This window comes from Ursus arctos, unplaced genomic scaffold (assembly GCF_023065955.2).
Source record: "Ursus arctos isolate Adak ecotype North America unplaced genomic scaffold, UrsArc2.0 scaffold_34, whole genome shotgun sequence".
Lineage (NCBI taxonomy): Eukaryota > Metazoa > Chordata > Mammalia > Carnivora > Ursidae > Ursus > Ursus arctos.
This window is the reverse complement of record NW_026623030.1, coordinates 847,931-867,353: the sequence shown is the minus strand read 5'-3', so window position 1 is coordinate 867,353 and position 19,423 is coordinate 847,931. Positions and strand designations below refer to the sequence as shown.

Below are 19,423 nucleotides of genomic sequence, written 5' to 3'. Positions count from 1 at the left end.
CAGGTTATTTTTATATAGCTTGACCAGATGCAACATCAAGAGTATGGGCATCAAGACCCAGGTGTGTGGTCAAGTTCTCTTAAACATGGGGCCAGCAGCTGGTGCTTATATGAAAAAGGGATAAACTCCAGGTCGGCAAAAGTATCCCCTGATGGATTGGGGATACTTGAACCCCGGTCAGCTCTGCAACCTTCACCTTCCAAGACTCTTCAAGGGACTGCGGGTCATTGCTGCGGCCCTCACCCCTCTCAGCCTGACCCCGCGCCCACGGATCGCCACCAGGGGCGCCAGAGCGCGCGCAGGCGCCGGACTGGCCTCGCCGCCAATCAGGTCGCAGAGCCCAGAGCCGCGCCGGCCTGGGGCCCGCACCTGGCAGCCAATCACAGATCTCAGCGGGCGCGCGTGCGGAGGCGGCGGCGTCGGCGGCGCCTGGGGCCTGAGGAGGCGTAGTCCCCTCGGGCTTCGCCTGGGGAGCGCCTTGGGGCGGTGCGCCTCCGGCCGCTTAGGGACTGCTGCGGACGGGGCCGGTAAGGACGGGGGCGTGGCGCGGCCCCAGTGCTCCCAGAGGGGCGAGGGGAGGGATTGCGCGGCCGTAGCCCCGCGGGCCACACCGCTCCTGGTCTCGCTCCACCCGAGCGGCCTGTGCCTGTTGCTGAGGCCTCCGAAGGGAGTGTCGGGTAAGCGGCCCCCGGCGGGTCCTGAGACCCCCTCAAGTACACCCCCTTCCCCGATCTCAGCGGGAGCCTTTCGGGCAGCGTCCCCTCCCCCACCCTGGCGGGCCGCCCCACCCCCAAGCCTGGGCCCAGCCTGGGCCTCCTGGAGAAGGGGCCTGCCCTGGCTCCTAATACCTTCCCCTCCCCCGGCCCGCTGGGGTCTCTTGTTAAACTGAAGGCGTTTAAATGTCCCCAGCCTGCCTCCTCCCTGTTCAGGACGTCTGTTGGCCCAGAGCCTTTAAGGCAACTCAGGCGTTTGTAAATTCATTTATTTGCTCCCTGTCCCCTACCTCAGCGCCTTGTTCATTTTTCTAGTTTGCTGTATCTCTGCCTGGACTCTATTTCAGACTCTTCCACCCTCATGACGTCCTCCTGACAGCCAGGACCCAGGGTGGTTTCCAGGCTTTGGGTTTGGGCAGTTGGCAGGCAGGGTGTTTTCTTTACTGAGCGAGGGTAGACGGGAGGAACAGGTGTGGGGGAAAGGAATCCAGCTCTCTTCTGGTAAAGTGTGAGATGCTTGATGAACGCCCAGATGGCAATATCAGGTAGGCAGTGTGATACAAAATATCCCTGTAACGTGTAAGTAACCCTCATCCTCCTCTATGGTTGCCTCAAGGATGTGACCTTCTCCTGCCTGGAGTATCTCAAGTTCTTAGAAGTTTCAGTGCACACCTGAGGTAAGATGAGAGGTCTTTATAAGGACCGAGACGGTATCATTTTTCTTCAGTTTTCTCTTATTTTCTCCTGTATTGAAATACGACTATTTAGACAGTGTTTTCTGATTGTGTATGGCCTGAATATGTCTGATGAATTCAAGCCAATCACTGATTTCGGTGATTCCGGAGGTCTCTATATTGCTTCCTTAAAAACAGGGAGGGAGGGTGGCATTCTTTCACCTGCTCTCTTGAAAGGAAAAAGAAAATAAGAGGGTCATAGATTTTAAGCTATGTAAAACTGATTTCTTTTACAATGGTAGTAGGAGGCTAAAATGGGCTGATACACATACCTAAGAATTCAGCTAATGTATTAAAGTGGTTCATTCAGAATAAATGTGTATTGCTTAGACATGATTGCATAGGGTTAGTTTGTTCGTTTCTACAACCATTTCCTGACGGCTTTATTTCATGAAGTAATTGAATGTGACTGGATAGGGGAGGCCATATGAATTCATTTCATGCCAGTAGGCAAAACAATAAGAATGTTGTATGCCCAGTGACTTGTGTATGTAGCGCAGTGAGACCCATTACATAGTTATCTATTGCTGCGTAACACATTGTCTCAAACTTAATGACCTAAGAAATGTTTATTTCATTGTCATACTCTAGGATCTAGGACTGGCTTAGCTAGGTGATTCTGTCTCGGGGTATTTTATGAGGTTTAGTGAAGCTTTTGGCTGGATTGGCAGTCTCTGAAGACTTGAGTTTTGTTGGATGATCAATCTCTGAGCTTGTTCATTTGACCATTAGCACGGTTCTCAGTTCTTTACTCTGTGGGCCTCTCCATGGCGCTGCTCCTGTCATGGCAGCTGGCTTCCCTCAGAGTGAGTGATTCAAGAGAGAGCTTGCTCCCAAGATGAAATGCAGAGTCTTTTTCAGAAGTTACATACCATTACTTCTGTATTTGCTTAGTCACATAGGCTAACCCTATGATAGTGTGGGAGAGGACGACACAAGAGTGTGAATACTAGGAAGCAGGATTCATTTGGGGCCATCTTGGAGACTGACTAGCACACCCATTTATCCACCATTCCTGCTCTTCTCTATATTGTTCTATTATTATGAGTGAATTGTTTGGCTCCAGGCTAAGGGCAAAACTTCCCCTTGTGTACTAAATCCAAGAAGTTTTTGTTTATTCAGGAATATTGTTCAAGCAAGTCTCCTCTTTGTCCTGGATTAAGTTTTCAGTTTCTCTGGATCATTCTCATCAGCAAACAGACTGATTGTATTGTCACCTGTCATTAAAAATCCATCTTTTAATTGCACGTCCCCCTTCTGCTTATTTTATTTCGTATTTGCTTTTGTTAGAGGAAAATTTCTCCAGAGTTGTCCATATTTGCTTCCTCCAGTTCTCCCATACTCCTTTAAATCCACTCTTGTCAAGATCACCAGTGAATTCCACAGTGCTTAACCCAGTGGTCAATTGTTACTCATTTCTTTTTAAGATCTTATTTATTTATGTGAGAGAAAGAGAGAGCGCAAGCACCGAGGGAGCATGAGAGCGAGAAGCGGACTCCCTGCTGAGCAGGGAGGCCATTGCGGCACTTGATCCCAGGACCCCAAGATCATGACCTGAGCCGAGGGAAGATGCTTAACCAACTGAGCCACCCAGGTGTCCTGAATTGTTAGTTATTAATTTATGTGACCTATTGCAGCATTTATCAGAGTCATTCATTTTCTCTTCCCTGAAAATAATTTTTCATTTGGATTACAACATGCTTTTTCTCTATTCTCCTTCTCTATTCTCTTTTCTCTATTACTGCCCCCCCCCCCCCCCCCCCCCCCCCCGCTTTGGCTCTGAGTAACTCTTCCTTCTTCATATCCTTTTCTGGTTTCTTCTCACGTTCCTGACCTCTAACCAATGGAACGCCCCAGGATTTGGATATCAGACCTCTTTCCCTATATGACCTCATCCAGTCTTGTGTTTTAAATAACATTACATGCCAAAGACTCCAAAATTTATGTACTTAGCCCAGGTCGTTCCCTGAGCACTGGTCTCATGTTTATTTGCTCAGCATCACCCCTTATATGTGTCATCCTCTTCTTCACATCCCAAATCCAATCTGTCAACAAATCTTGTGGACCTTCAAGGTTTTGATCTAAAATTTGACCACTTCTCAGTATCCCTGTCCTGTATTATAATAATCTTTTGTCCGTATTATTTCAGTAGCATCTTAACTTGCCTTCCTGCTTTGAGTTATTACCTTCTAAAGTCTTATTTCTTCACACAGCAGCCAGAGTGATCCTTTTGAAATGAAAGGTCATATCACTTCTCACTCAAAATTCCCAGTGACCAATATATCATACTCAGAGTAAAAACCAAACAACTTAGAATCGACTGCATTAACATACTACAACAAAATCATTCTTTGATCTCCTTTCCAGTTTCTCTCCTTTTCCATTGGCTTGCCTATGTTAGCCTTTTGACCAGTCCTTAAATTTGGTAAGCATGCTTCAGTCTCGGAGCCTTTGTATTTGTTCTTCCTTCTGCTGGAGAATTCTTCCCCAGATCTCCGTAACCATGCCATACAAGTATCAGCCTGCCTCCATACTACCTGGCTCATTTCCTCCTTTATTTTCTCTATAGCATTTATAACCATTTGAAGTTATATATATATATATATATATATATATACACACACACACACATATAATAATATAAGATATTTTGTATGTTTTATATTATTTATGTATTGAAATATGTAATACGTGATACTATAACATTGTACATAATAACATTGTATGTGTGTATCTCTTTAAATGTATTTTCCAATTACCTCTATTGCAGTGTCACCTCCCTGAAGAAAGGGTCTTTGTTTCAATCACTACTATATCCCCAGTACCTAGACCAGTACCTGGCATATGGTAGGCTCACCAAATACTTACTCAGATTCCTCACAAACACCCTCTTGATGCTTCTCCCTGCTCTTTTCTCTGTTAGGGGTTAGGGTTAGGAGACTGTCAAAACTGTACGGTTCTTTATCATTATGCTCCTGTGTCATTTGTTTGTTTCTCAGTCTTTTGTGGAAAGGGATATGTTCTAATTCTACTAATTTAATATGTTTTATAGTTGTAGTTCATCCAAAATAGTGACCATCAGAACATTACCAACCTTATATGTATGAACACCCATAGAACTTCTTATGATCTTTTCATAGAGTAACAATTTCTTCCTAATTTCCTTAAAAGAAAGGAAGGGAGGGAAGGGCGGGAGGGAAGGGAAGGAAGGGAGGGGAGCAAAGAGAGGGAGGGAGGGAGGAAATAAATTCCTGCCTCCTCCTTTTTTTGTACCCAGGAGTTCTAACACAGCATTAATATGTTAGGGTCAATTTGATATGAAAAAAATAATGACTTTCATCTTTTGGTTTCATAACAATTAAAAAATTGGGGTACAAGTTATTTTAAACTATCCTTTGTAAGTTCCTTATACTTGTCAACCACAGGTATTCTTAGGTGCATTCCTTATCTTTCCTTTAAATGTATAAATTAGTCATTTGAGTAACTCTGAATAGTAGAGTTCTGAGAGTTCAGCTTAAGCATTATTATTGTATACATTTGAAAAACAAAATATGGATACTTTGTGGAAGTCTTACCAGGATTTTTTTCGTTGGGAGCTTTCCAATAGCAGGAAGATATATGTTACATAGAGATTCATGACAGGGCACAAATAGTGTGCACAGAATATGCTCTCACCACTTTCACAACTTCAGATTCCTTACAAGTAGGTTGATTAACTTATCACCGAAATCATTTTTTTAATGGGGGAGGGAGAGAGAGAAAATAAGCACACATCCTGCTGAGCACAGAGCCCAACATGGGGCTTGATCTCACAACCCTGAGATCATGACCTGAGCTGAAATCAAGATTCAGACGCTTTACCGACTGAACCACCCAGATGCCCTGAAATCGGCGTATTTTTAAGAGTGAAAAGTGGCACTATTAAAAAATACACAGGGGCAGCAGGTCAAACTGGATTGTCCTGGTCAAATCAGGATATTTAGCAGTCCTAATGATAATTAAGTTGATGTTTCAAGACCTTAGTATCAGAGTGGTGTCCACTCTACAAGAAGATATCCATCCATCCCTAGGAACATATGCCTCCCACTACAAATTTATAAATTGACCATCTGATACTAGTTTAACTCTCTTTGTGGGCTAGATTAGTTTGCATTGTTACCATAATCCTAATCACCTAACTCTTGTTACGTGAATGGAGTCTGTTCAGGGGCTTTGAAAATTTAGTATCAGTTGTTGGGTTGGGGGGAGGGGTCACACCAGCTCATTGCTAGGCATTTTTTTTCTTTAATTGAGATATAATTCACATACTATACATTTCACTCTGTAGAATGCAAAATTGAATGATTTTTAGTATATTCACAAAATTGTGCAATTTTTACCACTATCTAATTCCCGAACATTTCATTAACCCTAAAACCCTGTATTAGTTTCCTGTGGCTACTATAACAAATTACCACAATCTTGGTGGATTAAAAACAACAAAAATTTATTCCCTCTCAATTCTGGAGGCCAGAAGTTAGAAATCAGTATCACCTGGCCTAAATCAGGGTGTTGGCAGGGCCACGCTATCCGGGACACTCTAGGGGAGAATGCATTGCTTGCCTCTTCCAGCTGGCATTCCTTGGCTCTGGCCATGTCACTCCAGTCTTATTACAATGCTTTCTCCTACTGTAAGTGTGAATACTTCTGCCTCTCTTCCTGAGGATACTTATGATGGCATTTTGGGCCCATTTATATAATCCAGGATAATCTCCCCATCTCAGGATTCTTAATCACATCTGCAAAGACCCTTTTCCCAAATCAGGTAACATATATATGTTTCAGGGAGTAGGATCTAATATTTTTTGAGGTCATTATTCATCCTACTACATTTCCTCATTCTTCCCCCCACCCCACCCCAGCCCATGGCAGCCACTAATTTATTTCTGTCTCTGTGGATTTGCCTATTGTAGACATTTTATACAAGAGAAATCATATAATATGTGGCCTTTTTGTGTCTGGCTTTATTCACTTAGCATCTTTTCAGGGTTCATCCATGTCATGCATATACAGCAGTAGTTTCCTTGTTTTCATGGCTGAATAATGTTCCATTGTATGGCTATACCACAGTTTATCCATTCATCAGGTAATGGGCATTTGGATTGTTTGCACTTTGTGGCAATTATGAATAATGCTGCTATGAACATTGTTGAGCAAATTTTTACATGGACTTATGTTTTCAACTTTTTGGGATATGTACCTAGGAGTGAAATTGCTGGATCATATACCTCTACATTTAGTTTTTGAGGAGCTGCCAAACTGTTTTCCACAGAGGCTGACCATTTTACAACAGTTGCACAAGCAATATGAGGATTCTGATTTCTCCACATTCTCTGGAACACTTTTTACCGTTACTCTTTTTGATTATAGTCAACCCAGTGGATGCAAAGTGGTATCTCGTTGTGATTTTGATTTATATTTCCCTAATAACTAATGGTGTTGAGCAGCATTTCTTGTGCTTATTGTATTGTATTATTTGTGTATCTTCTTTGGAGAAATGTCTATTCAAATTTTTTGCTCATTTTTTTTTGCGGTAAAAAATAGATAACATAAATTTTACCATCTTAGCCATTTTAGTGTTAAATGTATTAGCATTGTTTTAAAATAGATCTCTAGAACTTCTCATTTTACAAAATTGAAACTCTGTATCCATTCCATTAAACAACAAAGTCCCTTTTTCCCTCTCTCCCTCGACCCTGGTATCCACCATTCTACTTTTTGTTTCTTTTCTGTTGCTTTGACTACTTTAGATACTTTGTATAAGTGTAATTAATATAGTATTTGTCTTTTTTGTGACTGGCTTTTTAAATTTAGCATAACGCATCCTCAGGATTCATGGATGTTGTAGTATGTGACAGGACTTCCTTCTTATACCTGGATATATCCCAATGTATGTGTATATATACATTTTTAAAATTCATTCATCAGTTGATGAACATTTGGGCTGCTTCCACCTTTTAGTTACCAGAATAGTGCTGCTGTGAACACGGGTGTGCAAGTATCTCTTTGAAATCCTATTTTCATTTCTTTTGGATATATACCCAGAAGTGGGATTGCTAGATCATATGGTAGTTCAGTTTTTAATGTTTTGGGGAGCCTCTGTTGCTTTGCATAGCAGTTACACCATTTTACATTCCAACCACAGCACCTAGGGATTCTAATTTCTTCACATCCTTACCAGCAGTTGTTATTTTCTGGTGTATTTATTTATTTTTATATATTTTGATAGTAGCCATCCTAAGGGGTGTGAGTGATATATCATTGTGGTTTTGATTCATAATTCTCTGATTACTATCATGTTGAACATCTTTTCATATACTTGGCCATTTGTTTTATCATTTTTGGAGAAATATTTTTTGTTTAATAATAATATTTTTTATTATATTATATTAGTCACCATACAGTACACCCCTAGTTTTTGATGTAAAGTTCCATGATTCATTACTTGCGTATAACACCCAGTGCACCATGCAATACGTGCCCTCCTTACTACCCATCACCAGCCTATCCCATCCCCACCCCCACGCCCACCCCAAAGCCCTCAGTTTGCTTCCCAGAGTCCATAGGCCTTTGGAGAAATTTCTATTTAATTCCCTTGCCCATTTTTTTTTTTTAAGTTTTTATTTAAGTGATCTCTCCACCCAACATGGGGCTCGAACTCACGACCGTGAGATCAAGAGTCACATGCTCTTCAGACTGAGCCAGACATCCCCCTTAAATAGGGGTGTCTTTTTATTCTTCTGATATAAGAGGTCTTTATGTATTGTGGAAAACGTCCCTTATCACATATATGATTTACAAATATCTTCTCCCATTCCGTGGGTTGTCCTTTTACTTTCATGATGGTATCCTTTGAAGGACAAAGTTTTTAATTTGATGAAGTCCTTTATTAAATTTATTTAAATTTGATTAATTAACATATAGTGTATTACTGGTTTCAGAGATAGAGTTCAGTGATTTATCAGTCTTATATAAATATATATATATATTATATATAATGCTCATTACATCCAGTGCCCTCCTTAATGCCTATCACTCAGTTACCCCATCCCCCACTCCCCTCCCCTCCAGCAACCCTCAGTTTGTTTCCTATGATTAAGAGTCTCTTATAGTTTGTCTTCTTCTCTGATTTGGTCTTTTTTTATTTTTCCCTCCCTCCCCCTATGCTTCTCTGTTTTATTTCTTAAATTCCACATATGAGTGAAATTGTATGATAATTGTCATTGATTGACTTATTTCGATTACCATAATACCCTCTAGTTCCATCCATGTCATTGCAAATGGCAAGATTTCATTTTTTGATGGCTGAGTAATATCCCATTGTGTGTGTGTCTATATATATATGTGTGTGTGTGTGTGTGTGTATACAATATATATACAATATATATACACATACACACACACACATATATGTATAGACACACACACACACACCCCACATCTTCTTTATCCATTCACCTGTTGATGGGCATCTGGGCTCTTTCCATAGTTTGGCTGTTGTGGACATTGCTGCTCTAAACATTGGGGTGCAGGTGCCCCCTTCAGATCACTACATTTGTATCTTTGGGGTAAATACCTAGTAGTGCAATTACTGGGTCATAGGGTAGCTCTAATTTCAACTTTTTGAGGAACCTCCATACTTTTTTCCAGAGTTGCTGTACCAGCTTGCATTCCACCAACAGTGTGAGAGGGTTCCCTTTGATGAAATCCTGTTTATTTTTCTTTTGTCATTATTCTTTTGGTACCTTGTCTAAAAAACCATTTACTTCTATTTTTTTTAAAAAAGACTTACAGTTAGCTCTTACATTTAGTTCTACAATTGATTTTGAGGGTTTTTGTTAATATGCTGTGAGCAGGGGTCCAACTTCATTCTTTTGATGTGGAGGATGTTCAGTTGTTCCAGCATTTGTTGAAAAGACTTATCTGTTCCCCACTTAATTATTTTGCTATTCTTATGGGAAATCAATCAACCATTAGTGTATGGGTTTATTTTTGGACTCTGAATTGTATTTTATTGATCTGTGTTTCTGTCTTCATGGTAGTACCACACTCTTGATTACTGTAGCTTTGTAGTAAGTTTTGAAATCAATGTGAGATTTTCATTTCTTCTTTTTCAAGATTGTTTTGGCTGTTCTGAGTCTTTTGCATTTCCATATGAATTTTAATTTCTGTGAAAAAGCCAGCAGGGATTTTGATAGATCAGTATCAGGAATCTTGCCATCTTAACGATATTAAATCTTATCCATGAACATGGGATGTATGAATTTCCTTAGGTCTTTTTTAATTGCCTCAGCAAAGTAGTCAGTATAATTCAGCGTTTTCAGTATGAAAGTCTTACATTTTTTTTGGAAATTTATTCCTAAGTATTTTACCCTTTTTAATGCTAGTGTACATAGAATTGCTTATTTAATTTCATTTTCAGAGTGTTTGTTGCTAGTGTATAGAAATAGAGTTGATGTTTTATATTGATCTTATATTGTTTATAAGTTCTAATACTAATTCCTCAGGATTTTCTGTATACAAAATCATGTCCTCTCCAATATAGTTTTACTTCTTTTTTCCTGTCTGAATGCTTTTTTATTTATTTATTTTTTTCTTGCCTGATTGTCCTGGTTAAACAACCTCGAGTATAATGTTGCATCAGAATGGTAGAAGTGGACATCCTTGTGTTGTTCCTGGTCTTAGAGGAGAAGCTTTCAGTCTTTCTGCCATTAAGTGTAATGCTAGCTGTGGGTCTTTTACAGATGCCCTTTGTCTGAGAAAGTTCCCTTCTCCCAATTGTTGAGTGTGTTCCCCACCCTCCCCCCCGCAGAAGCTAGATTTTGTCCAGTGCTTTTTTTGTGGGCAGATGTGGGATTTTTGGTCCTTTATTCTATTAAAATGGTATAATGTTGATTGATTTTCATATAACGAACCAACTTTGCATTTCTTACATTAATCTCACTGGGTCATGGTGTATAGCCCTTTTTATATGTTATTAAATTGTGTTTGCTAGTATTTTGTTAAGGATTTTTGCCTCTATTCATAAGAGATATTGGTGTTTAGGTTTTTTTGTTTGTTTGTTTTTTGGCGTTGATATCTTTAATTTTGGTATAAATAGTACTGACCTCATAGAATGAGCTGGAAAGTTTTCTCTTCTAATTTTTGAAGAGTTGATGAAAGATTAGTGCTAATTCTTAGATTGTTTTGATAGAATTTACCAGGATAGTCATCTGATCTTGGATTTTTCTTTTGGAATTTTTTTTTTTTATTACTAACTTCATCTCTTTGCTTGTTTTGGATCTATTCATATTTTCTAGGTTTGTTTTTTCAGAGTCAGTTTGGTAGTTTGTGTCTTTTTAGGAATTTGTCCATTTCATCAGAGTTCTCTTATTTTTCAAATAGAATTGTTCATAGTGTTTCCTTAATTTTTTTTTTTTTAAATTAATTTCAGGGAGGCCTGGGTGGCACAGTTGGTTAAGTGTCTGCCTTTGGCTCAGGTCATATCTTGGCGTCCTGGGATCCAGCTTGGGTTGGGCTCCCTGCTGCATGCTGCTTCCTCTCCCTCCGCCCCTCCCCCGCTCCTGGCACTCGCGCTCTCTCTCAAATAAATAAAATCTTAAAACACATTTTTAAAAAAAATTCTGTGGTTGGTAGTAATATCCCCTCTTTATTTAAAAAAAATAATGTATTGAGGGCGAAATTTGCATAACATAAATCAGTCATTTTAAAGTGAAAGATTCAGTGGCATTTGGAGCATTGTACATCTGCTGCTTCTATCTAGTTCCAAATATCTCAAACATTCCAAAGTAAAACTCTACCATTAAGCAGTTTCTCTCCATTTCTCCTCTCCCATCCCCTGGCAACTACTAATCTGTGTTTAGATTCTATGGCTTTATCTATTCTGGATATTTCCTGTAGATGAAATCATACAGTATGTGAACTTTTCTATCTGACTTCTTTCACTTTGCATGTTTTTAGGGTTTATTCAGGTTGTAGCAAGTATCAATACTTCATTCCACTTTTTAAAAAGTAAGTTAATTATTTTTATTGAGGTATAATTGGCATATAACATTATATTAGTTTTAGGTATAGGGCATGATGTGGTGTTTGTATAAATTGTGAAATGTTCACAGTAAGTATAGTTAACATCTGTCACCATACGTAATTATTTTTTGTCTTGTGATAAGAATTTTTAAGATCTACTCTCCTAGCAACTTCAGATATGCAATACAGTATTATTAACTATAGTCACCATGTTGTGCATTACAGCTCCATAACCTATTTATTTTATAACTGGAAGTTTGTACCTTTTGATCCCCTTCATCCACTTTATCCCTCTCCCTTGCCTCTGGCAGTCACCAGTCTATTCTCTCTATCTATGAGCTTATTGTTGTTCTTTACGATTTCATGTATCAGTGAGGTCATACAGTATTTGCCTTTCTGTTTGACTTATTTCACTTAGCATAATGCCCTCAGGTCCATCATATTGCTAATGGCAAGAGTTCATATTTTTTATGGCCGAATAATATTCCATTGTTTGTATATACCACATTTTCTTTATCCACCCATCAGTGGACACTTAGGTTGTTTCTGTATTTTGGCTATTGTAAATAATGCAGCAGTGAACCTGGAGATGCCTTTATTCCCTTTATGGTTGAATAATATTCCAGTGTTTGTATATACCACAATTTGTTTACTCATCCATTGATGGATATTTGTATTATTTTCACCATTAAGTTCTTGTGAATCATGTCTATAAACATGCATGTACTTTACATGTACTTGTCTGAGTACCTGTTTTCAGTTGTATCAGGCAATACCTAGAAGTGGACTTGTGGAGTCATACGATAATTCAGTGTTTAACTTTTTGAGGAACTGCCATAATATTTTCCACAGAAATCCTCTGGTTTTTGCAAGCTTTTGGTTAATTTCTAGGATGAAAAAGCTTGATTTTGACAATTTTTGCTGTTGTTCTCTTTGCTTTTATGAGGGAGGGAATATTTGTAGTTTCTTATTTCAGCATTCACTTTGACCTTACCTTATTGCTGGCATTTAACAAATTAACATTGTCCTTTTTTTTTTTTTTTTTTGGTCATCTTTTTTTGTGGTTCTCTGTAGCCCCTCTTTAAATCATTCACCATTCACCTGATACTTCCAAACCCTTTCGAAACACTTGGTCTTAGAGAAAGAACTTCCTTCTGAACTAATAGGCCACTTTTAGGTTGAACTGCCTCCCTGCTCATCTCTACTTTGTGGATTCTTCTAAGATCCTGCTCTTGGGAGGTGAGGAAGGGCAAGGGAGAATGGCTGAAAGTGACTGACCATAGTCATTCTCCTGAGGTCGAGGGTACAGGGTTCTCACATTTGCTGTAATAGTACACTTCAGTGGGTCCCGGACCTGAAGAAAATTGGCTGTTCCTCAAATCTGAACATTTCCTACTTCTTCCCTCAGCCCACTTTCCTTTGTTAAATTTTTGTAACTCCTAGATAATTGTTTTCCTTTCACAAATATTTAAGACTTATGTGCCAGGACTGCTCTAGGATTTGGGAGAAAACAATGAAAAAAACAGACAAAAACAAACAAAACAAACTAAAAAACGAAACAGAACTTTTCCAATGGAAAGAACTGACAGTCCAGTGGAGAAAGAAAGGTATATAATATAATGTTATGTGTATATATATATATATATATATATATATATATACATAGAATATATATATATATGTGTGTGTATGTGTGTATAAAATACATTCTTTGGTGATACAGAAGGTGATGTTATGAAATTAGGAAGAATATAATAGAGCAGGGTTATAGGATTGAATGTTGGGTAGGTAGGAGTGTTGTAGTTTTATTTTTTTATTTTTATTTATTTTTTTAAGAATTTATTTATTTATTTGAGAGGGAGAAAGTGAACACACAAGCAGGGGCAGGGGCAGGCAGAGGGAGAAGCAGTCTCCCTCCTGAACAGGGAGCCTGATGCAGGACTCGATCCCAAGATCCCGGGATCATGACCTGAGCCGAAGGCAGACTCTTTTTTTTTTTTTTAGAAATTTTATTTATTTATTTGACAGAGAGAGAGACAGCAAGAGAGGGAACACAAGCAGGGGGAGTGGGAGAGGGAGAATCAGGCTTCCCCCTGAGCAGGGAGCCCAGTGCAGGGGTCCATCGCAGGACCCCGGGATCATGAGCTGAGCCAAAGGCAGACTCTTAAGTGACTGAGACACCCAGTCACCCCAGGAGTGTTGTAATTTTAGATCAGGTGATCAGAGCGAGTATATGGTAAAGGTAAGTTTGGACATGACTTAAAGGAGATAGACGTGTTAGCCGTGCAGATATCTGGGAGATAAGAATTTCAAGCAGAGCCTAAAGGGAACAACAGGGAAGCCACTGTGGCTGGATTGCTGGGCTTCAACATACGAATTTTGGAGGGACACAGTTTGGTCCATAGCATAACTTAAAATATATTCTCTGAAATTGGAGGAGTCATTTAACATGTAGGAATAGTAGAGTGATATAAATTACAGGGTGTTTTAAGATTCCTCTAGTGGGGTATGCAGTTGGTGGTAATTTGAAGGACAGAGAGACAAGACAATTTGGAGCCTAGTGCAGATGTATAAACATGAAGTAACCAGTGGACTCAAACGTAGAAATTGGGGGGAAGAGCTTTAGTAGGAATGGAAATGAAAGGTAGTTAGAATGACTAATGCTCTAAAAAGTTATTTAGAACCACTTACAAGTTTCTGTGAATAATTTGATGGAGGTTGGGGGAGGTTTGAACAGTTTTTATAAAATACGAGATTAGAATTGGATCCAGTGAGACTCTGATCCTTAGAGACTGAGCAATTAATAGCACCATCACCAGAAATGTAGACATGCATTAAGTTAATAACACAGAATAGGGAATAACACAGAACTAGAATTCAGGAATCACGAATTTTAGTGCTAACTCTGTCTCCAGACCTCACATGTAACTTCAGATGAATCATAAATTTTTCTAGGCTTTAAATGTCTATCCTCAGATAATTCTGATGCTTACATTAGTTGTCAAATTAGATTTTATTCTATTTTTTAAAAATTTTTTAACTCTAAGTTTTAAATTATATTCTGATTTTTATGATATCAGGGAGAATATTAATAATTTCAACTTAGGGGGCGCCTGGGTGGCTCAGTCATTAAGCGTCTGCCTTCGGCTCAGGGCGTGATCCCGGCGTTATGGGATCAAGCCCCACATCAGGCTCCCTGCTGGGAGCCCTGCTTGTGTTCCCTCTCTCACTGGCTGTCTCTCTCTCTCTGTCAAATAAATAAATAAAATCTTTAAAAAAGGATAATAATTTCAACTTAGAATTATTTCTTGAGATGATATTAGAGCATCATGTGGAATTACCTAGAAGACAGTTACTAGAAATGTGGAAGGTGATACTCCGGAGGTTAGATTAGGGTAGAAGTTCTCCCATAGAACATTTTTGATTGCACATGTAGGGGATTTCTACTAGCGTCTCGTAAGTAGAGGTCAGGGATACTGCTACACATCCTAAATGCACGTGACAACCCCCACAACAGAGAGTTATCTGGTCCAGACATGTTAGTGGTGCTTATGTTGGGAAACAGTGGACTAAGTGGCATCATCCTGGAGTTAGATGATTGAAGTTGTTATATAGACAGACCAAACCAATTTCAATGACTCTAAAGAGCAGTGTTTTCAGATGTGCCTTATATATTTTCTTGCATTACATATCTCCTAATTATGTACTTGATCTTAGTTTTAAGAAGGTTGTAAATCACTATTCATGACACACTTGACTGTAAACTTCATGCATTCACCACTTTCTTCTTAGTACTTTGTTAGTGTCTTACCAGTGTTGGGCAAGCAAAATATAGTTGCAGAACAAGTGATGAAAATAATAAATAATTTTTCTGCTTATTATTGTTTCTTTTTTGACTTACTTTGAAGTTGGTACACACATCTCAGGATTAAGTATCTATGTGTTCCAAAATTATATGTTGATGTACTAATTAAATTAATGGGAGGTACATGGCACATATTAGATGCCAGTTTAATTTTTATAGAGTTTGAAAGGTCTACATTGGACTACAATGAGTTCTGACATTAAGTTTTCAGCAACTTGTGAGTTATCCATAGTTTAAAGTACCTACATCTTGCTAGCCCAAAACCAGTGTTTTTCAAACCACTAGTAGTGAGCCATTTTGTAGGTCATGACCAATTTAAGAAAAATGAAATAGAAAATATTAGAATAAGCATCCCATGTAGTAAAGCAATTGTTATTTATATGTTTGTGTAGTGAGACTCCATACGCATTTTTTTTTTTTTTACTATGGGTTGTGATAAAAAATGTTTTTAAAAAGCTAGAAGCTTTCAGTCCTTCATGGGCCTACAGAATATCTGACATGGACAAGGTTCTGAGAGTAAAGCATAGAAAATGCGGAATTAATGGACTACGTCTGTTCTACAAATAAAGATTGTTAATGAAAGTCACTATTAATTCATTTAACAAATTCTTTATTTGAGCTCCCTCCCATATTGTGCCAGGCACTGTTCTTTGTGGTTGGGATACAGAAGTCAACAAAAGATAATATCTGTCCTTTGGAGTTTACATTTTACTGGATGTACAGTAGAAAAGAATCAAGCTTATAGATAAAGTTTATAATGTGTTAGGTGGTGATAAGGACTTGAAGGTGAGGGGAAGGGAAGAGAGACTGGGAATATGAATTGCAGTTGGTTGGAGTATTTGAGAACCTCTTTGAGAAGACTTGCAATAGAAGTCTGAAGATGGTGAGGATTCAGTTATGCAGGTATCTGGATGATGAGCATTCATATTAGGACAGCAAATACAGGGCCCTAAGCAAGGTAAAGTGTTTAAGGTGTTCAAGAAATAACAAGGCAGTTAGTGTGGTTAGAGTGAGGTGGATAGGGGAGAGTAGTAGGACATAATGCAGGGCAGTACGTAGGCTTGGAAGCATGGTCTTGCAGGCATTGGCGATATTAGAGCACTTGGCCTTTTACTGAGTGAACTAGAAAGCCGTTGGAGGGTTTTGAGCTGAGCAATGATATAATCTGATTTGACGGTATTACTTTGCCTGCCATGTGGAAAAGAGACTGAGGTGGGCTGAAGGAGGAAGTTCTGTTGGATTTAAGTTCAGCAGGGAAGTCAGGATTAGAGGGAGAATTTTAGGAGACATCAGTGAATGGACTATAATTAAGGCCTTGAGTTGGGATGAGATTATCAAGAGAGTTTGTTCCCAATTTGCTAGGCACGTGCTAAGCACTTGACATTGAATTATGCTGTTTGTTGACAATGAGTAGGTACTCCTACTCTGTTCTATGAATTTGGCACTTTATGAAATTAGTGTGTATGAATCAATTGAGATATGTACATTTACTCTAACATTTTCTTTAATTCAGCTACAAAATAAGGTACCATTGGATTGTTGGTGCTTTTTAAAAAAGAGCTGTTACCTTAAGTGTAAGAAATAAGAACTTTTGCCTTTAAGATAAAACGCATTTAAAAGGTTTGAACTTGCCAAAGAAGATGCAGCTGGTTTGTGGCTGACTTACAATTCCAGCTTAATCTTCTCTGACTCCAGAGCCCATGTTTCTAAACACTGCACAATGGTGCATACCCTTTACGTGTGATTTCACCTAGTGATTAGTTATTAGTTTTTTCCTCTTTTTTTTTTAATAGAAGAAATCATAATCAGCTTAAGGCAAAGCTACGATTATAGAGTTGCATAGACAGAATAATTGTAGGCTTTAAGCTGTCATTTATCCTCTGTGAGTTTTAGTGTCCTTATCTTATAAAATAAGGGTGTTTATAACTACCTTAGAGTTTTGGAGAGAATTAAGTAAGATAATGCATTTTTCTGTACTTACTGATGTATAGTGTGTTTGTACTTAGGTGGCAGTTTATATAAAGAAAGCACTGGGACTGGCCACACCTTCAAGAATAAAAAAAAAAAAATTAAAAAATGGAACAGCCATGTATGTTATGTGAAGAAGAACAAGAACCAGAGCCAGAGCCAGAACCAGAACCACAGCAGAACGTAGAAGAAACCAAAAAAGTAGATGATGAAGACGCTGAGCTGATCTTTGTTGGGGTAGAACATGTAAGTGACGACGCTGAGCTGATCTTTGTTGGGGTGACTTCCAATTCAAAACCAGTTGTTTCAAACATTTTGAACAGAGTCACCCCAGGTTCATGTTCAAGGAGAAAAAAGTACGGTCATCTCAGAAAAGGTACTGCTCACAAATTGCAACCTATAAGTCATGTGACCCCTATATCAGAAGCAGTGACTGCCTTGCCAGTTTCTGAATCTGAATCAAGATCAACAGATAGTCCCATTATTATTGAGCCCTTGTGTAAACCTGATTATAAAAATAATTCACCACAAGTCGTGCCTAATAGCTCTTCAGAGTTATGTTCTCCTTTGATTACATTCACAAGTTCATTGCAGCATCCAGCAGGAGCAGCACTTTCTGGAGGAGGTATGAATAAAAGTACTTGCATATCAAAGCAACTTTCCACTGCTGAAGTAAATGACATAAATCCCAAAAGACCTAAACTCAGTGATGGAATCATAGGGGGACATGCTTCAGCTTTGTCCCCTTCAGGTATCTTTCATACAATGACTTCGCAGCAAAGCACACTCTCAAACAGTGTTCATACCTCATTAAGCCATGTTCAGAATGGAGCACCTTTTCCAACAGCTTTGCCAAAGGACAGTGTCCATTTCAAGCCTATAAATCCTGTTAAGGAAAACAGACTAGCAAAAACAGACTTTTTGAGTCTAGCAAGTCAAAACCAGATTGTTGATCCCAAAAAAGGAAGTCTGGTCATATTACTTCGTGACTTTTATTATGGGCAACATAAAGGAGATGGTCAGCCAGAACAGAAGACTCACACAACCTTTAAATGCCTCAGCTGCTTGAAAGTTCTAAAAAATGTCAAGTTTATGAATCATATGAAGCACCATTTGGAACTTGAGAAACAGAGGGGTGACAGCTGGGAAAGCCACACCACCTGCCAGCACTGCCACCGACAGTTTCCCACTCCCTTCCAGCTGCAGTGTCACATTGAAAGTGTACACACTGTCCAGGAGCCTTCTACTGTCTGTAAAATTTGCGAATTGTCATTCAAAACAGACCAGGTCCTCTTGCAGCACATGAAGGACAATCATAAGCCTGGCGAGATGCCCTACGTGTGCCAGGTTTGCAGTTACAGATCGTCAGCCTTTGCTGATGTGGAAGCACATTTCAGAAAATGCCATGAAAACACTAAGAATTTGCTCTGTCCATTTTGTCTCAAAATTTTCAAAACTGCAACGCCATACATGTGTCATTATAGGGGACACTGGGAAAAGAGTGTTCATCAGTGTTCGAAATGCCGGCTACAGTTTTTAACTTTCAAGGAGAAAATGGAGCACAAGACCCAGTGTCATCAAATGTTTAAGAAACCTAAGCAGCTAGAGGGATTGCCCCCTGAAACAAAGGTAGTTATTCAAGTGTCACTGGGACCTCTTCAACCAGGATCAGTGGAAGTAGCATCCATTACTGTGAACACGTCTGATTCTGAACCATCACCCTCCAGGTCTAAAAGTAGAATTTCAAAAAAACCTCGTTAATTCTAGTTTCAGTAAATCTAAAACAGGTATTTCAATCAAAGTCAAAAATCCCATAAAAATTTTAAAAAAATACAAACCATACATTATTCGTCAGCATCAAAAATAGTGAAACTGAGTCATTTATGAGTTTCTTTTTAAATTCATGAAATACAGTATTGTCTGATCTGAATTTTGAGATATTATTTAAGAATTTGTTACCTGGTTTTCATGTACTGTGTCTGGCTTAACACATAAAAGATGTTTTGTGTATGTATGTGTGTGAGAGAAAAAAGTGGAAACCTATTTATTATTTTGATATTTCATGTTGCTTGTACGTT

The 19,423-nt window shown here is 38.9% G+C and overlaps 1 protein-coding gene across 3 annotated transcripts; it reads left to right on the top strand.

Annotated features, from left to right (window-relative positions):
- The first annotated feature begins 408 nt into the window (after positions 1-408).
- LOC113248736 (zinc finger protein 280B) lies at positions 409-19,154 on the top strand. 3 transcript variants are annotated; one of them, XM_048221621.2, is made up of 3 exons: positions 409-527; positions 1,330-1,390; positions 17,384-19,154. In XM_048221621.2, the coding sequence occupies exon 3, from the start codon at positions 17,454-17,456 to the stop codon at positions 19,104-19,106; it is 1,653 nt and encodes a 550-aa protein (XP_048077578.1). In that variant the 5' UTR covers positions 409-527; positions 1,330-1,390; positions 17,384-17,453; the 3' UTR covers positions 19,107-19,154. The 3 variants fall into 3 exon arrangements, with proteins under 3 accessions (XP_048077578.1, XP_048077579.1, XP_044236680.2); XM_048221622.2 differs by lacking the exon at positions 409-527 and adding an exon at positions 539-677; XM_044380745.3 differs by lacking the exons at positions 409-527; positions 1,330-1,390 and adding an exon at positions 10,847-13,119.
- Positions 19,155-19,423: the final 269 nt, after the last annotated feature.

What these genes read in the sequence shown, in the direction of transcription:
- LOC113248736 (XM_048221621.2), top strand. Translation starts at nt 17,454, where the DNA reads ATGGAACAGCCATGTATGTTATGTGAAGAAGAACAAGAACCAGAGCCA.